This window comes from Aegilops tauschii, chromosome 1 (genome assembly GCF_002575655.3).
Source record: "Aegilops tauschii subsp. strangulata cultivar AL8/78 chromosome 1, Aet v6.0, whole genome shotgun sequence".
Taxonomy (NCBI): Eukaryota; Viridiplantae; Streptophyta; class Magnoliopsida; order Poales; family Poaceae; genus Aegilops; species Aegilops tauschii.
In genome coordinates this window covers 295058-308200 of record NC_053035.3, presented here as the reverse complement: position 1 = coordinate 308200, position 13143 = coordinate 295058, and the positions used below count along the sequence as shown (strand labels likewise).

At 45.4% G+C, this 13143-nt stretch overlaps 1 protein-coding gene across 1 annotated transcript; it reads left to right on the top strand.

Moving 5' to 3' along the window:
- Positions 1-883: 883 nt before the first annotated feature.
- Positions 884-12420, top strand: LOC109734562 (paired amphipathic helix protein Sin3-like 4). Its single transcript, XM_020293768.4, has 22 exons — positions 884-1123; positions 1195-1359; positions 1516-1804; positions 1916-2083; positions 2497-2773; positions 3038-3171; positions 3313-3388; positions 3499-3528; positions 3617-3882; positions 3987-4141; positions 5333-5460; positions 5580-5834; positions 6256-6828; positions 6942-7027; positions 9410-9985; positions 10090-10190; positions 10265-10403; positions 10498-10650; positions 11094-11257; positions 11346-11457; positions 11652-11839; positions 11944-12420. Exons 2-21 carry the CDS (start codon positions 1205-1207, stop codon positions 11817-11819), a joined length of 4005 nt encoding a protein of 1334 aa, XP_020149357.1. The 5' UTR covers positions 884-1123; positions 1195-1204; the 3' UTR covers positions 11820-11839; positions 11944-12420.
- Positions 12421-13143: the final 723 nt, after the last annotated feature.

The window sequence follows — 13143 nt, the reverse complement described above, 5'->3', positions numbered from 1 at the left end:
AGTATTCGGCCCAATCCTAAATGTACATTCGGATCTGACCGATTATCTCCAGTGTCTCATAATCGGACGACACAGATCAACGGCGGCCTTTGGTGTTTTTGTTGTTTGCTCACTTAGAGAAGTACACATGAGAAAGAAACACCGCAGCCACACGGATGGTATCACACACAAACACTCTCTGTTTGTTTTCCCACGTTAATATTCGGCCCAATCCTACATGTACATTCAGATCCGACCGATTATCCGCAGTATCCCATCATCGGATGGCCCATATCAGCGGTGGCCTTCGGTGTTTTTGTTGTCTGCTCGCTTGAAGAAGCACACATGAGAAAGAAACACCGCAGCCACACGGATGGTATCACACACACACAGTGTTTTCCCATCGCCTCGCCAGGTTTGGTTCATATTTACTCCTTCCTCTACGAAATACTCGCCGATTGCATGACCCACATCGGCGACGGTGGGGAAGTGTCGGTCCACCGCCCCGCCATGTCCGAACCCGACGTAACCCCGCACAGACACCCAGATCCAACCGCTTATCCGTCTTATCCCCTGACCGAACAGTCTAGATCATCGGCGGTGGCGGGTGTCTCGCTTGCACACTTGGAGAAGCACGAGAAGACGCACGCCACAACCACAGATGGCATCGCAGCACACACACACCGCACTGTGTTCTCTCACGTCGATGTCCAACCTAATCTCACATGCACATCCGGATCCGACCGCTTATCCGCTGTGTCCCACGATCGGACGGCCCAGATAAACCGTGGCCTCCGGTGTTTTGCTTGCCCGCTCACTTGGGGAAGCACACAAGAGAAAAAGAAAGAAACACCGCGGCCACACGGATGGTATCACAAACACACGCTCTGTTTTCCCATCGGCCGCGGTGGGTTTGGTTCGTATTTCCTGCCTGCCTTCCTTCCCAGTTTTGTTTCGCAACACATTCTCTCATCTCATCTGTGGATCGTCTCGCGCTCCCTCCCCCCCGCTTCGCTGCCTAGGGTTTGCGCCGAGCAGATCCGGCCGGCGGCGGCGGCGCCGCCGGACGAGCTGACCGGCCCCGCCGCACGGGGCCGCAGCCCGACCGCTCCGACACCGGCGGCTTCCTCCGTCGATCCGATCCGTGAGCGCCTCCCTTCCATTTCCCCAAACTTCCTTCCCTCCCCGATCTAATCCATCCTCCGTCGCATCTAGGGCGGCGAGGATGTCTCCGCCGCCGGCGTCGCCCGCGCTGTCGGCGCAGAAGCTGACCACCAACGACGCGCTCGCCTACCTCAAGGCCGTCAAGGACAAGTTCCACGACAACCGCGCCAAGTACGACGAGTTCCTCGAGGTCATGCGCGACTTCAAGAGCGCCAGGTCCGTCTCTCCCCATCTCCCTCCCTCCCCGCATCTCAATCGCCCCATTCCGGCCGCGATTCCGGCCGGGATTCGGGTTTCGCCGAAACGGGAAACCCAAGGAAACATGTTGGCCGATTTAAGTTTTCCCCTTTGCCTTTGTGATGGTCGTGGCAGGATCGACACGGCGGGCGTCATCATCCGGGTGAAGACGCTCTTCAGCGGCTACCCGGAGCTCATCCTCGGCTTCAACGCCTTCCTGCCCAAGGGCTTCGCCATCAAGCTCCAGGACATCGACGGCACCGCCGGCGACAAGAAGCAGCCCGTCGACTTCATGGAGGCCATCAACTTCGTCAACAAGATCAAGGCCAGGTTCCAGGCACAGGACCACGTCTACAAGGCATTCCTCGCCATCCTCAACATGTACCGCATGCACAACAAGTCCATCCAGGACGTCTACCAGGAGGTCTATTTCCCATCTTCATCTTCTTCTACCTGTAGAAGCAAAGAATTTCCTGATTTATCTAGATATGTGGTGCTTGTGCATACGATGCTAACACGGATGGGATTGATCCAGGTCGCTACGCTGTTCCACGACCACCCCGACCTGCTCGAGGAGTTCAAGCATTTCTTGCCTGATACGTCCAACGCTCCGCAAGTGCTGGCTGCTCCTAAAGCCGTTTCCGCCAAACAGGAGACCGCGGCAGTGCCTTCTGCCAGTGCCAGGAATGTGCAGAGCATCAAGGTAAATATGGACATTGACCACTGGTATGGTTATCTGTCTTCATTTCTGGCTTTATATAGTCAGTGCATAGCAGGAGCAGGGACAATTTCCTTTCCTTATATGTGAACCAGCAACATTTACTCTATTGAAATGAATGAAATGTACTGATGATGGAGTTGAGTTCTTACATTGGCTTTTGGATCACTGTATATTATTTGGCATTGGCTCCTCCATGCCTTGATTGATTTGACAGTTGTAGATATAAAATCATCCGGCATATACATTTGGACTTCAATGCTGTAATACTCCCTCCCTCCGTCCCAAAATAAGTGTCTCCACTTTGTACTAAGTTGAGATACTTCTTTTTGGAACGGAGGGAGTCCTTCACTGGCCACAGAACTTCTATGCTGACTTGTCGTTTTCTCCGTCTCCAGAGAGAGAGGCCTCAGCCATCAACTGCTGAGCGTGACAGCAGTGTTGATCGCCCTGATCTCGAGCATGACCCCGACAGGAAGCGTGTCGACAAGGAAAAGGATCGTAAGATCGACCGGGACAGAAAAGATCATGACAAGGATGCTGAGTACGAAAGCAAAGATTTGGACGGAGGGCTACGCAAGCGCAAAGCTTTCTCAAAGAAGCTGGAGGGTGAAACACACCAAGGGGCGGCAAGCATCTCTGCTTCGTCGTACAATGATAATGATGCACTGAAAAGTGAGTCCCTGACCATGTTGATAATAGTACTGAGACGCCAATTTGTGTGGATACTTGTGCAGTATAGCATCATCAGTGCCTTGGAGATCTCCAGTTTCTATTAATTTTGGAATTTACCAGTGACTTGCGTATGGCCCTGTTAGCTGTAGAATTTATCTTGTGCTTTTATTCAGCTTAGCATACATCGTCGATCTCCAATGTAATAATGCCCTACACAGTCCTTCCTCTTGGATTTATAGATTCATTTCTATCATTCAAAATCAGGTGCATACACACAAGAGTTCCTTTTCTGTGAGAAAGTCAAGGAGAAGCTAGAGCCTGAAGCTTACCAGGAGTTTTTGAAATGCCTTCACATATACAGTCAGGAAATAATTACAAGAAGTGAATTGAAAAATCTGGTAAGTTAGACTGATTTGTTATAAAGATAAATTATGAATCTTAGCTAATGATATCTGTAAAGAGTTTGTGAGATACCTACCCAACCACTGGATAAACCTACTGTTGCATTTCTGAACATGGATAGCCTTGCTTATTTTCAGGTACATGACATACTTCAGCGCTACCCAGAGCTTATGACTGGATTTAGCGAGTTCTTGGAACATTGTGAAAACATAGGTAGACCACATATATTCGTTCACTTGTGAATTATGTTTGCTGAATGCACTTTCTGTTTTATTATTATGTTCTCCCCCATTTCTAAAGAGTTCCTTTCCTTTACTCTGTAGATGGTTTTCTGGATGGAGTCATCAATAAAAGTAAGCGATCCCTTACCCTGAAGTTCAAAGTTTCATTGCTTTTACTCTTTATAGGGATTCTTTATAGTAGTTCTTTTTTTTAATGAAGGGCAAACATCACGAACAGTCAAGGCATTGGAAAAAGAGAGAGACAAAGGGCGTGCAGGGGAGGACAGGGAAAGAGATGCTGAAAAACCGAGCGAAAAGGAACGAGAAAGGCTTGATAAAGTGTCTGCGCTCAATTCTAAGGAAGCCACTATCCACAAAGCTACCACGTTCTCTGCGAAAGAGAAGTATCTATGCAAGCCAATATCAGAGCTTGACCTCTCAAACTGTCAGCGGTGCACTCCCAGTTACCGACTTTTGCCTAAAAATGTAAGCTGGTTCAACTCAACGTAGTATCTTCTTTTTTTTTACTCCCTGCCATTTCTGTCTGACAATTCTTTCCACAATATCTCACACTTCCTTTCATTTTTCAGTACCCCGTGCCTGCTTCAAGTTGCAGAACTGACCTTGGAATCTCTGTGCTCAATGATCACTGGGTATCAGTTACCTCAGGAAGCGAAGATTATTCATTTAAACACATGCGGAAGAATCAGTACGAAGAAAGCTTGTTTAGATGCGAAGATGACAGGTTCTGGAATATGTTTCGTATTTGATTGTTCTCCCTCTGTTTTTATTTACTCCACATATTAGCTTTGGTCAAAGTCAAACTTTGTAAACTTTGACATAGTTTATAGACAGAAATATTAACATATACAATAACAAATCAATACCATTAGTTTCATTATTGAATACACTTACACATCATATAGATTTTCTATTGTAAATGTTCATTTTTTTTTTCTATAAATTTGGTCAAATTTTCGAAGTTGACTTCAGTCAAACCTAATATGCAGAGTAAATAAAAATGGAGGGAGTATCTTACTGTTGGCACCAGCAAAGCACACAATAGTACATGTTAGAAAAAAGGACCCCACCCTACCAGCAACACTAGGACCATAACCTTAGACTGGGTACAATCTTGTCCAAAATGAGAATCATAACATGACATGGAAAGTAGACACATTAGTTCAGCAAAACTTCCATGCATCTTCATTTCCTTACCAAGCATCCAACATTAACTGTTGCTGCACCATCATGATGCTTGGTGCCATCTGTTCTCCAATTGGCAAACCACAGGAGCCCCCATCCTTTTGCCCTGTATAGACTCCATTGGAACCCCATTGAAGAATTCGGTTCCGGTTCTCTTTTGTTTTCATGTTAGCTCAAAGGTTAATCTAGTGATGCACGACTACAACTGTCAACTCTCTGGGATCATGATGCACTTAACTTTGTAAACAGGCATTAATAACAGCAGCAACAACAAAGCTTTTCTGTCCCAAACAAGTTGGGTAGGCTAGAGTTGACAACAGGCATTAATCCTTTCTGAATTGTCATGCACCCACAATTCTTAGGAAAATTGAAAAGCCACTGACTACAAAAACAGAGTCCATCACAGTAGGAAGTTAGAACCGTAGAACACTGAAGAAATAACTGATCGACAGTAACCATAAAGCAAGAAAACACGTAAAAACACTCTTCCATAATTTGTATGCGTTAGAGATTTAATTTCAATCATAAATAAGATGCTTTTGCTTAACCAGAACCTGTTCTTAATCATAAATAATATGTCCATAACAGTTGTATCACATTTTGTGTTTCTTTTTCTGCATTGTGTCACCCATTAACCAGAGTAGCATTACTCCACAGCTTATCATGCCATTTAAGTTGCCCGTGGATGATAATAATTAATTAGTTACTCTTTGTGAAATGCACTTTTCAGGTTTGAGTTGGACATGCTGCTGGAATCAGTTAATGTGGCGATTAAGCGTGTTGAGGAGTTGATAGAAAAAATGCAAGAAAATTCAATCAAACCAGACAGCCCTATACGCATCGATGAACATTTGACCTGTAAGTATCTGCCAGCATGCGCTGGGCATGTATGGTAGTTCTTTGCTGCATGGCTTTTGACTGCTCTTGTATGGTTGAAAAGAACATGTGTATCATTTAACTCTTTGTGCTTTTGACAGCTCTGAATTTGAGGTGCATAGAACGGCTATATGGTGACCATGGCCTTGATGTCATGGATGTTCTTCGTAAAAATGCGAGTGTGGCATTACCAGTTATTTTAACTAGGCTTAAGCAAAAGCAGGAGGAATGGTCAAGGTGCCGGTCAGATTTTAATAAGGTTTGGGCTGAAATATATGCCAAGAATTATCACAAGTCCCTTGACCATCGCAGTTTCTATTTCAAACAACAAGATACGAAGAATCTGAGCACAAGAGGTATGCATTTATGATACTGCAACTGAAATCATCAGGCGGGTCACAATGGGAGTACCATAGGTAGTATCATGCATGCCAACTAGGCATTTTAGCTTATGTGGCACACAATTAAATGAGGAAGGAGAGGGTTGAGTATCATACTATGATACCGTATCATGTTAAATGATGTACTAGTATGTGACTTGCATGGCAATAAATGAGACTGCTATGAACCAAGCTATGATACTATGATACCAAGTTATGATACTATGATACCAAGTCTTGCATGGCAATAAATGAGGCTACTATGATATCAAGTTGTGATACTATGTATTGTGGAGGTAGTATCATACACTAGTATCATATGCATGATGCTAGTATATGATACTTCCCATTGCTTCAAAGCTGTATGTTTTAAACTACCCCCTCCCCCCCTGTGCAGCTCTATTGTCTGAGATCAAAGAAATTAATGAGAAGAAAAGGAAGGAGGATGATGTGCTTCTTGCTATTGCTGCTGGGAATAGGCGGCCAATAGTTCCCAATATGTCATTTGAGTATGTAGATTCAGAAATTCATGAAGATGTTTATCAGATCATCAAGTACTCTTGTGGAGAAGTCTGCAGCTCTCCAGATCAAGTTGACAAAGTGATGAGAACCTGGACGACATTTGTGGAACCTATTTTGGGAGTTCAACCCCGAACTCCTGCCGTTGAAGATGCAAGTGTGGTAAAATCGAAGAGCCGAACCCCTACGACTGGTCTTGCAAGTGCAGGGGAAAGTAATAATGTAATACCAAACGGTGCAGTCACTGTTAAGCAAGCCAACCGAGATGAAAGCATTCCGAAGGAACAAGCACAATCTTCTCGTGGTTTATTGGCGAATGGAGTTTCAGAAGATGCTCAAAATGGCTTCCATGATGCTGATCGAACTGTCCGCAGAGGTGAGGGGCCATCTAACATGTCATTACATCAGACTGAACAGAATCAGCGGAGAACAAATATGGAGCTTACATCAGGTATGTGCTGTCCTCTGTTAAATACGTGAGGATGTCTTTTAAGTTACATTTTAGCGTAGCTAATTTGTTACTACTGTCTTAGCCAATTCTCATTGGTTTAATTTGCCTTTCAGGTACTAATTCTTCTAGAGATAATTTCTCCGGAAGTGAGGCTGTTGTTGAAGCTATGGGTGGCAATGAAACAATTCCATCTATAGGGGTATGATCATTCTTAAACTGGGTTTACTTACTAGTAATTGTTATGCTTGTGTGTTCGCTTTCATGCCTTTGGTTGCATTGTGTCTTTTAGTTTATTCTTATTGGTGGCAATGTTGTTGATGCCAAGTGTAATCGTACATGGTCAAATAAAAACCATGAAATTAGTAAGAACCTGTCTAGTTTTACATGTGTGATGTGATATGAGCACAACCTCGAACAGCTGCTGATTTGTCTTGATCTTTTACGATGCAACGTCCTCCTCCGAAATCCACCGTTAAAATCTCCCAATTACGTGAGCAGTACACGTAACCTGCAGATGGGGAACGACAACCAACAAGAAATCCCTCGACCTATGATTTTAAGGTGTCCTGCCTTAGACGCTTAGGTGACACTAAGGCGATAAGGCGCCTTGGCAGCGCCTTACAAATATGCCCGCCTTAGGCGCTTAGGCGCCCGCCTTAGTCGCTTAGGCGCCACCTAGGCGCTAGAGCGGGTGGTGCTCGCCTTAGGTCTGCCTTATAAACAATGCCCTCGATACACGAGGAACCTCCCGCCATAGTAGAACGTAACCAGCACGCAACCCGCCGGTGATGGACCTCGATCCAATAGCTACAATCTCTTGATGTACACATGAGAATCATCTTGCCAAAGTAAATCTTCAATCAGAAAGTTCCACAAAGATAGATAAAACAGACACCCAGAGGTCCGCTTCATTGTGGATGTCTAAAGCTCTAAATTCAATCTAACTATAGCCAGCCCGTTTTATAGGCGACACCCCCGGTCATTCCAAACCGAGTCACGAGTCACAAGCAAACAGGTAAACAAACCTGATACAGACTCCTATTCAAACTAACAAAAGATTTTCCTAACAAATTATGCGGCTACCTTGATCACTAGCAACCGAATTAGACTCGGTACGTGACAAAAGGACTATGGAACAATGCAAAGGAAGAAAACATAACATAGCTAGCTTTCCTTATTTCTTGCCATGGATCGGTAACACAACCTCTTTGGGGGAGTCCTGAATTTTGGTCTGATCTCTTTTTGTGGTGGAGGCATCTGGAGCAACATAGAACCAACTAAAACCAATGTTCAAAAAAGCGGATAGCGTAAGCGAAGCGGATCGCCACAGCTTAGAGCAATGAATGCTTTAGAGCAGCTTAACTGCGCTTAAGCGTTTTTGAAATTGGCTAGAATTTGACAGATTTTGAATAATATACACAGGAAAATAGGGAACATGGCACATGGGTAATTGAATAACATCTAAAATACAGTTGACACCATAGCGGATACACATCAGGTTCACATGGCAAGCAAAGGGCAGCCCGGTGCATATAGCTCCGGGGAAGGGTCCGACCACTTTGGGTCTATTGTACGCAGCCTTCCTACATTTCTGCAAGAGGCTGTTTCCAGGACTCGAACCCATGACCTCTTGGTCACAGGGCAACAGCTTTACCGCTGCGCCAAGGCTCCCTTCCTCACATGGCAAGCAAAATAACAACTAAAATGCAGTTTAGTTCAAATAGTCATAACCTAATAGAGATCATGTGGCCAGAATTTTGCCAGAATATGAAGGAAGTTCCCATACAGAGCTTAAATAAGATAAATGGCATATTGCCATAATTGCGCAAGCAGACAAGCAAAAGTAGTTCAAAAATAGCCACATTCTGGCCAAACGGTTAATCTACCGTTTAGGGCAAAAGCGAAGCGGTTTGCCATCGCTCAGTGCTTAAGCGCGCTTTCTTGAACAATGACTAAAACTTGTCGCATTAAATTATCATGATCCAAGTCCCTTTCCTTTTGTGTAGCACATGAAATAGCTTGAAGTATTTTTGGACGTGAAATAATAGCTTTGGCACCGATGTTCATGAGGGTTGCTATGTCGCACGTTTGTTCTACCGCTCGCTGAGTGTTGTTTCCCCTTTTGGCAAATCAGAACAAGAGAGCCTCACTGGTCCCCACCGGTTAAATTCGGGGGGGGGGGGGGAGGGGGAGGGGGAGATTAGGAGGAGGAGGTGGGCCCGTGTTGCTTACATGCGGTAAATTAACAGGGAGGGATTGAGAATAGTGGAGGTGGTGGGCCCATGAGTTTGCATGCGAGCGCAAGGGGTAAAGGCTAGTGGGGCCAGGTGGTACATGGGACAGCAAGCCTCCCGTGCATGCCTCCTGGCGTTTACTAGCTGGTCACGCGGTGGGCCTCTCCCATGAAAGGAAACTGAAAGGAGACAGGGCGCTCCGGACGCTGTCCGAGCCGGCGTTGCAACGCCCACGTGTGAAGGAGCAATTTCGGATGGTCACATCACCATGCATATACCCCTTATCCTAAAATAGATTTCAAGAAACTTATGCTTTGCTTATGTTAATTTGTATTCTTTTTTCACAGAGAGGAGAAGCTGGGAGGCCAGGATCTGTGCCTCAGAAGAATTCAAAGGTTGAAAGAGAAGAGGGAGAATTATCTCCTAATGGGGATTTTGAAGAGGATAATTTTGGGCCTCTAGGAAATGCAGCTGTAGACGGAGCTTCGAAGCCGAAGGAAGTTTCCGCTGGTAGAACTAGAGCAGCTGAGTTTGCTGGAGCGAATGATGCTGATGCAGATGATGAAGGTGACGAAAGTGCCCAGAGATCTACAGAAAGTGAAAATGCATCTGAGGCTGGCGAGGACGCTTCTGGTAGTGAATCTGGTGACGGCGAGGAGTGTTCTCGGGAAGATAACGAGGACGAAGAGGATGCTGATCATGATGATCCTGATGCTAAGGTTGAAAGTGAGGGTGAGGCAGAGGGAAACACAGAGGCACATGATGCCGACGGAGGGATGTCACTACCGTTTTCAGAGCGTTTGCATAATACAGTTAGACCACTCGCCAAGCATGTCCCCACAGCTTTGCAGGATCATGGCGGGAAGTTTTCACGCATATTTTATGGAAATGATTCATTTTATGTTCTGTTCAGGCTACACCAGGTTAGTTGTTTGAATACATGCATGCCTATATAGTCAGCACCCCTTTTGACATGTTCTTTGCCTATATAGTTAACACCCCTTGGCTAACTTGCACTGGTCTGCAGATCTTATACGAGAGGCTACTATCAGCCAAGACAAACTCTTCTACAGCTGAAAAGAAGTGGAGAACTTCCAAGGATACGAGCTCCCCACACCAATACTCAAAGTAACATTTGCATAGCTACTCTGCTCCATTGGGATGTTTCACCGTGATGGATAACTAATGTGCTGTTAGTGCAGGTTTATGGGTGCACTTTATAACTTGATTGATGGCTCTTCTGACAACACCAAATTCGAGGATGACTGCCGTTCAATCATCGGGACTCAGTCCTATGTTCTTTTTACATTAGATAAGCTGATATACAAAGTTGTGAAGCAGGCAAGTTACCTTAATGATTGGCTCTATTATATTGCAAACATAGTTCTGTTATATTAGGAAGTGCTTACAATATCATTTTCATGTCTGTCTTCAGCTTCAAGCAATAGCAGCTGATGAAATGGATAACAAGCTGCTCCAGCTTTATATATATGAGAAGTCCAGGTCTCCTGGAAGGTTCTTTGATCTAGTTTACCATGAAAATGCTCGGGTTCTTCTCCATGACGAGAGCATATATCGATTTGAACGGGTTAGTTTCTTTACAACACATTCATCTTTCAGTGATTTGCATAGTTACTTCCATTTTGCTGTGCCTTGTTACCAGGCAATGTTTCTCTTAAGAAACCTCCTTTCTATACAAACTTGCTCACTAATCAGCCGGATAATTCCCCCCAAAATTCGAGTAACACCTTGAGAGGGGCAGAGGCTTCCTGCATTTCATATAGCAGAAGAGAGTTGCCTAGTTAACTGGGAAAAACCGGGCAAAAACCAGATAATTCCCAATTTGTGAGAGAGGCTGTCACACTTTTCAGACATCTGATGTTCTGCCCCTTGATAATAAATCATGTCAGCTGTTAGAAGTTTATTTACGTAATGTAGTTTCCTAGGGTCAACAAATAGAGGGATACTCCTGCAGAGGATTGTTCGTGTCGTACCAAACCACTCACTCACTCTTCCTGCTGTAATTTGCAGCGCTCAAATCCTACGAGATTATCTGTTCAGCTCATGGAGTATGGGCATGAAAAGCCTGAAGTAACTGCAGTCTCAATTGATCCAAACTTTTCGTCATATCTTTATGACGAGTACTTGTCAAGTATTTCGGATTCAAAGGTGTCTGAAGATGTGTTCCTTGAGAGGTGAGTATTTTTCTGGCATTGTGCCGTGGCTCTCATGATCTTCATCTTGTTCTGTTCATGGGTTAATAACCTCATCTCATTTTCCCAGGAATAAGCGGAAACGCGGGAGCAGCAATGGCCCTCAAGCTTCCTTGGCGGTCATGGATGGTTTCAAGGTCGCGAATGGCCTTGAATGCAAGATAACCTGCAAATCCTCAAAGGTACGTATATATAACTTAGTGGGAAGGAGCATTCTGCCTGTCACTACCATAGTGATGTAACATTGAATCTACTCTGTTTTGTGCTACTGAAACTCTTGGCTGATGGTGCCGCCGCTTTGGCCATTGGCTACATTTTACTACTATTTTTGTGTGTGGAGTAATTAATTGGTGAAGTATGGGGGTCATATTTGCAGGTTTCGTATGTCCTTGATACAGAAGACTTTTTATTCCGTATGAGGAACAGGAGGAGAATCTCATCTGGTGCAACCGCCGCCGCCGCACCTGGCAAGGCCGATTTTGTCAAGGCAGCTGATGTCGTGAAAGCACAGCGGTTTCATAAATTTCTTCTTTCTAGGTCCTAGGGCCATGCTGGCAGATTCTGGTGATTTCTTTAGCTTACAGTGACATGTGCATTGTTAAGCACCCACACCTAGATTATCATCTATCTAATCTAATCTGGACCGGTTGATGTTTTCTTGTTTGCAGCCATGGTATCATCTAATCTGGAGACGACGCTGGCATGCTTTGAACAAATGCGGTGGGTGGGTAACCAAAGCTGCTTTTGAACTTTTTGGTACAGCCTTTTGGAAGAAGATGAGGTGGTGCCGAGTAGCTGGGACCGCTGGAGCTGGTAAATACCAAGCAATCAAAGCATGTAGGCAGTCTTGTTGTTAAGTTGTTACCCGATGCTGCTGCTGGGAATGTGTATATTATTAATGTTATGTAATACCCAGAAGAGAATGTGACGTCGTGTTATCCATGAGGGAGGGAGGGAGGTTATTGTTATTAATCTCACCGGTGGTCCGATCAACTGATCGTTGTTAGTTGTTACTGTCCATATGTTTGTTTGTTTGTTGTTGTCCTGTCTCGCTGTTACATTTGCTGTCGTGGTGAAGCAAATGCAGACTTGATTCAAGTCTGGACATTACTATATTTGTTAGTGATGCCAGCCATCTGCATTAACTGGATTGTGCTCCTAGTAGTAGGTCTGGATCATCATATGATTAAGTTTGCTGTAACTTTGGTCTTGCATGGTAGCAGTTGTAGTAAAAGCATGGGGCTGGTATAAAATACATGCATTATGCATAATGACTTCGCAGAGAGCATGTGGCATAAGTGTACGAAATCCCCAATCAATAAACGAAATATGTATATGGCAACCGTGTGGCAGATTGTGAAACTACCACACGACCTCGGGGTGCTTCTATCGAGATCGTGCGATTGTTGGCGATATGCGCGGGTGCAGTTGCTCGATTGCGGGTGTGAGTGGCCTGGGTGTTGACCCGTGGGGCTAATTTCGCTTCGCTGCTGTGGTCCGTTTCGTCCTCCACCTCATCGACGGGAATCTCCGCTATGACGTCCGTCGTCCACCTGTGCAACGGCCTGTCCACAGGAGCTTGGGCCTGACCACGCCATTGTTGTTTTCTCCTCGGCGGAGCCGTTTCCGGCAATCAGTGTCTCCTCACCGGCTTCCTCGTCTGTCTCTGTCCAAGTCGATCTTGCATTCGAGCGTGGTGAGAATCGCCGTTCCTCCTCCCGCTCGCCTTGGTCGTATGCACCCGAGGGCAGGCCGCCATCCATGAGCTTGAGCTCGAGCATGGGAGCTCGGCCGGTGCACACACAGCAGGCACGCAAGGCCGTGCCCCGCTGCACCATGCATGTGCTCATCCGCACCCCCAAGACGCC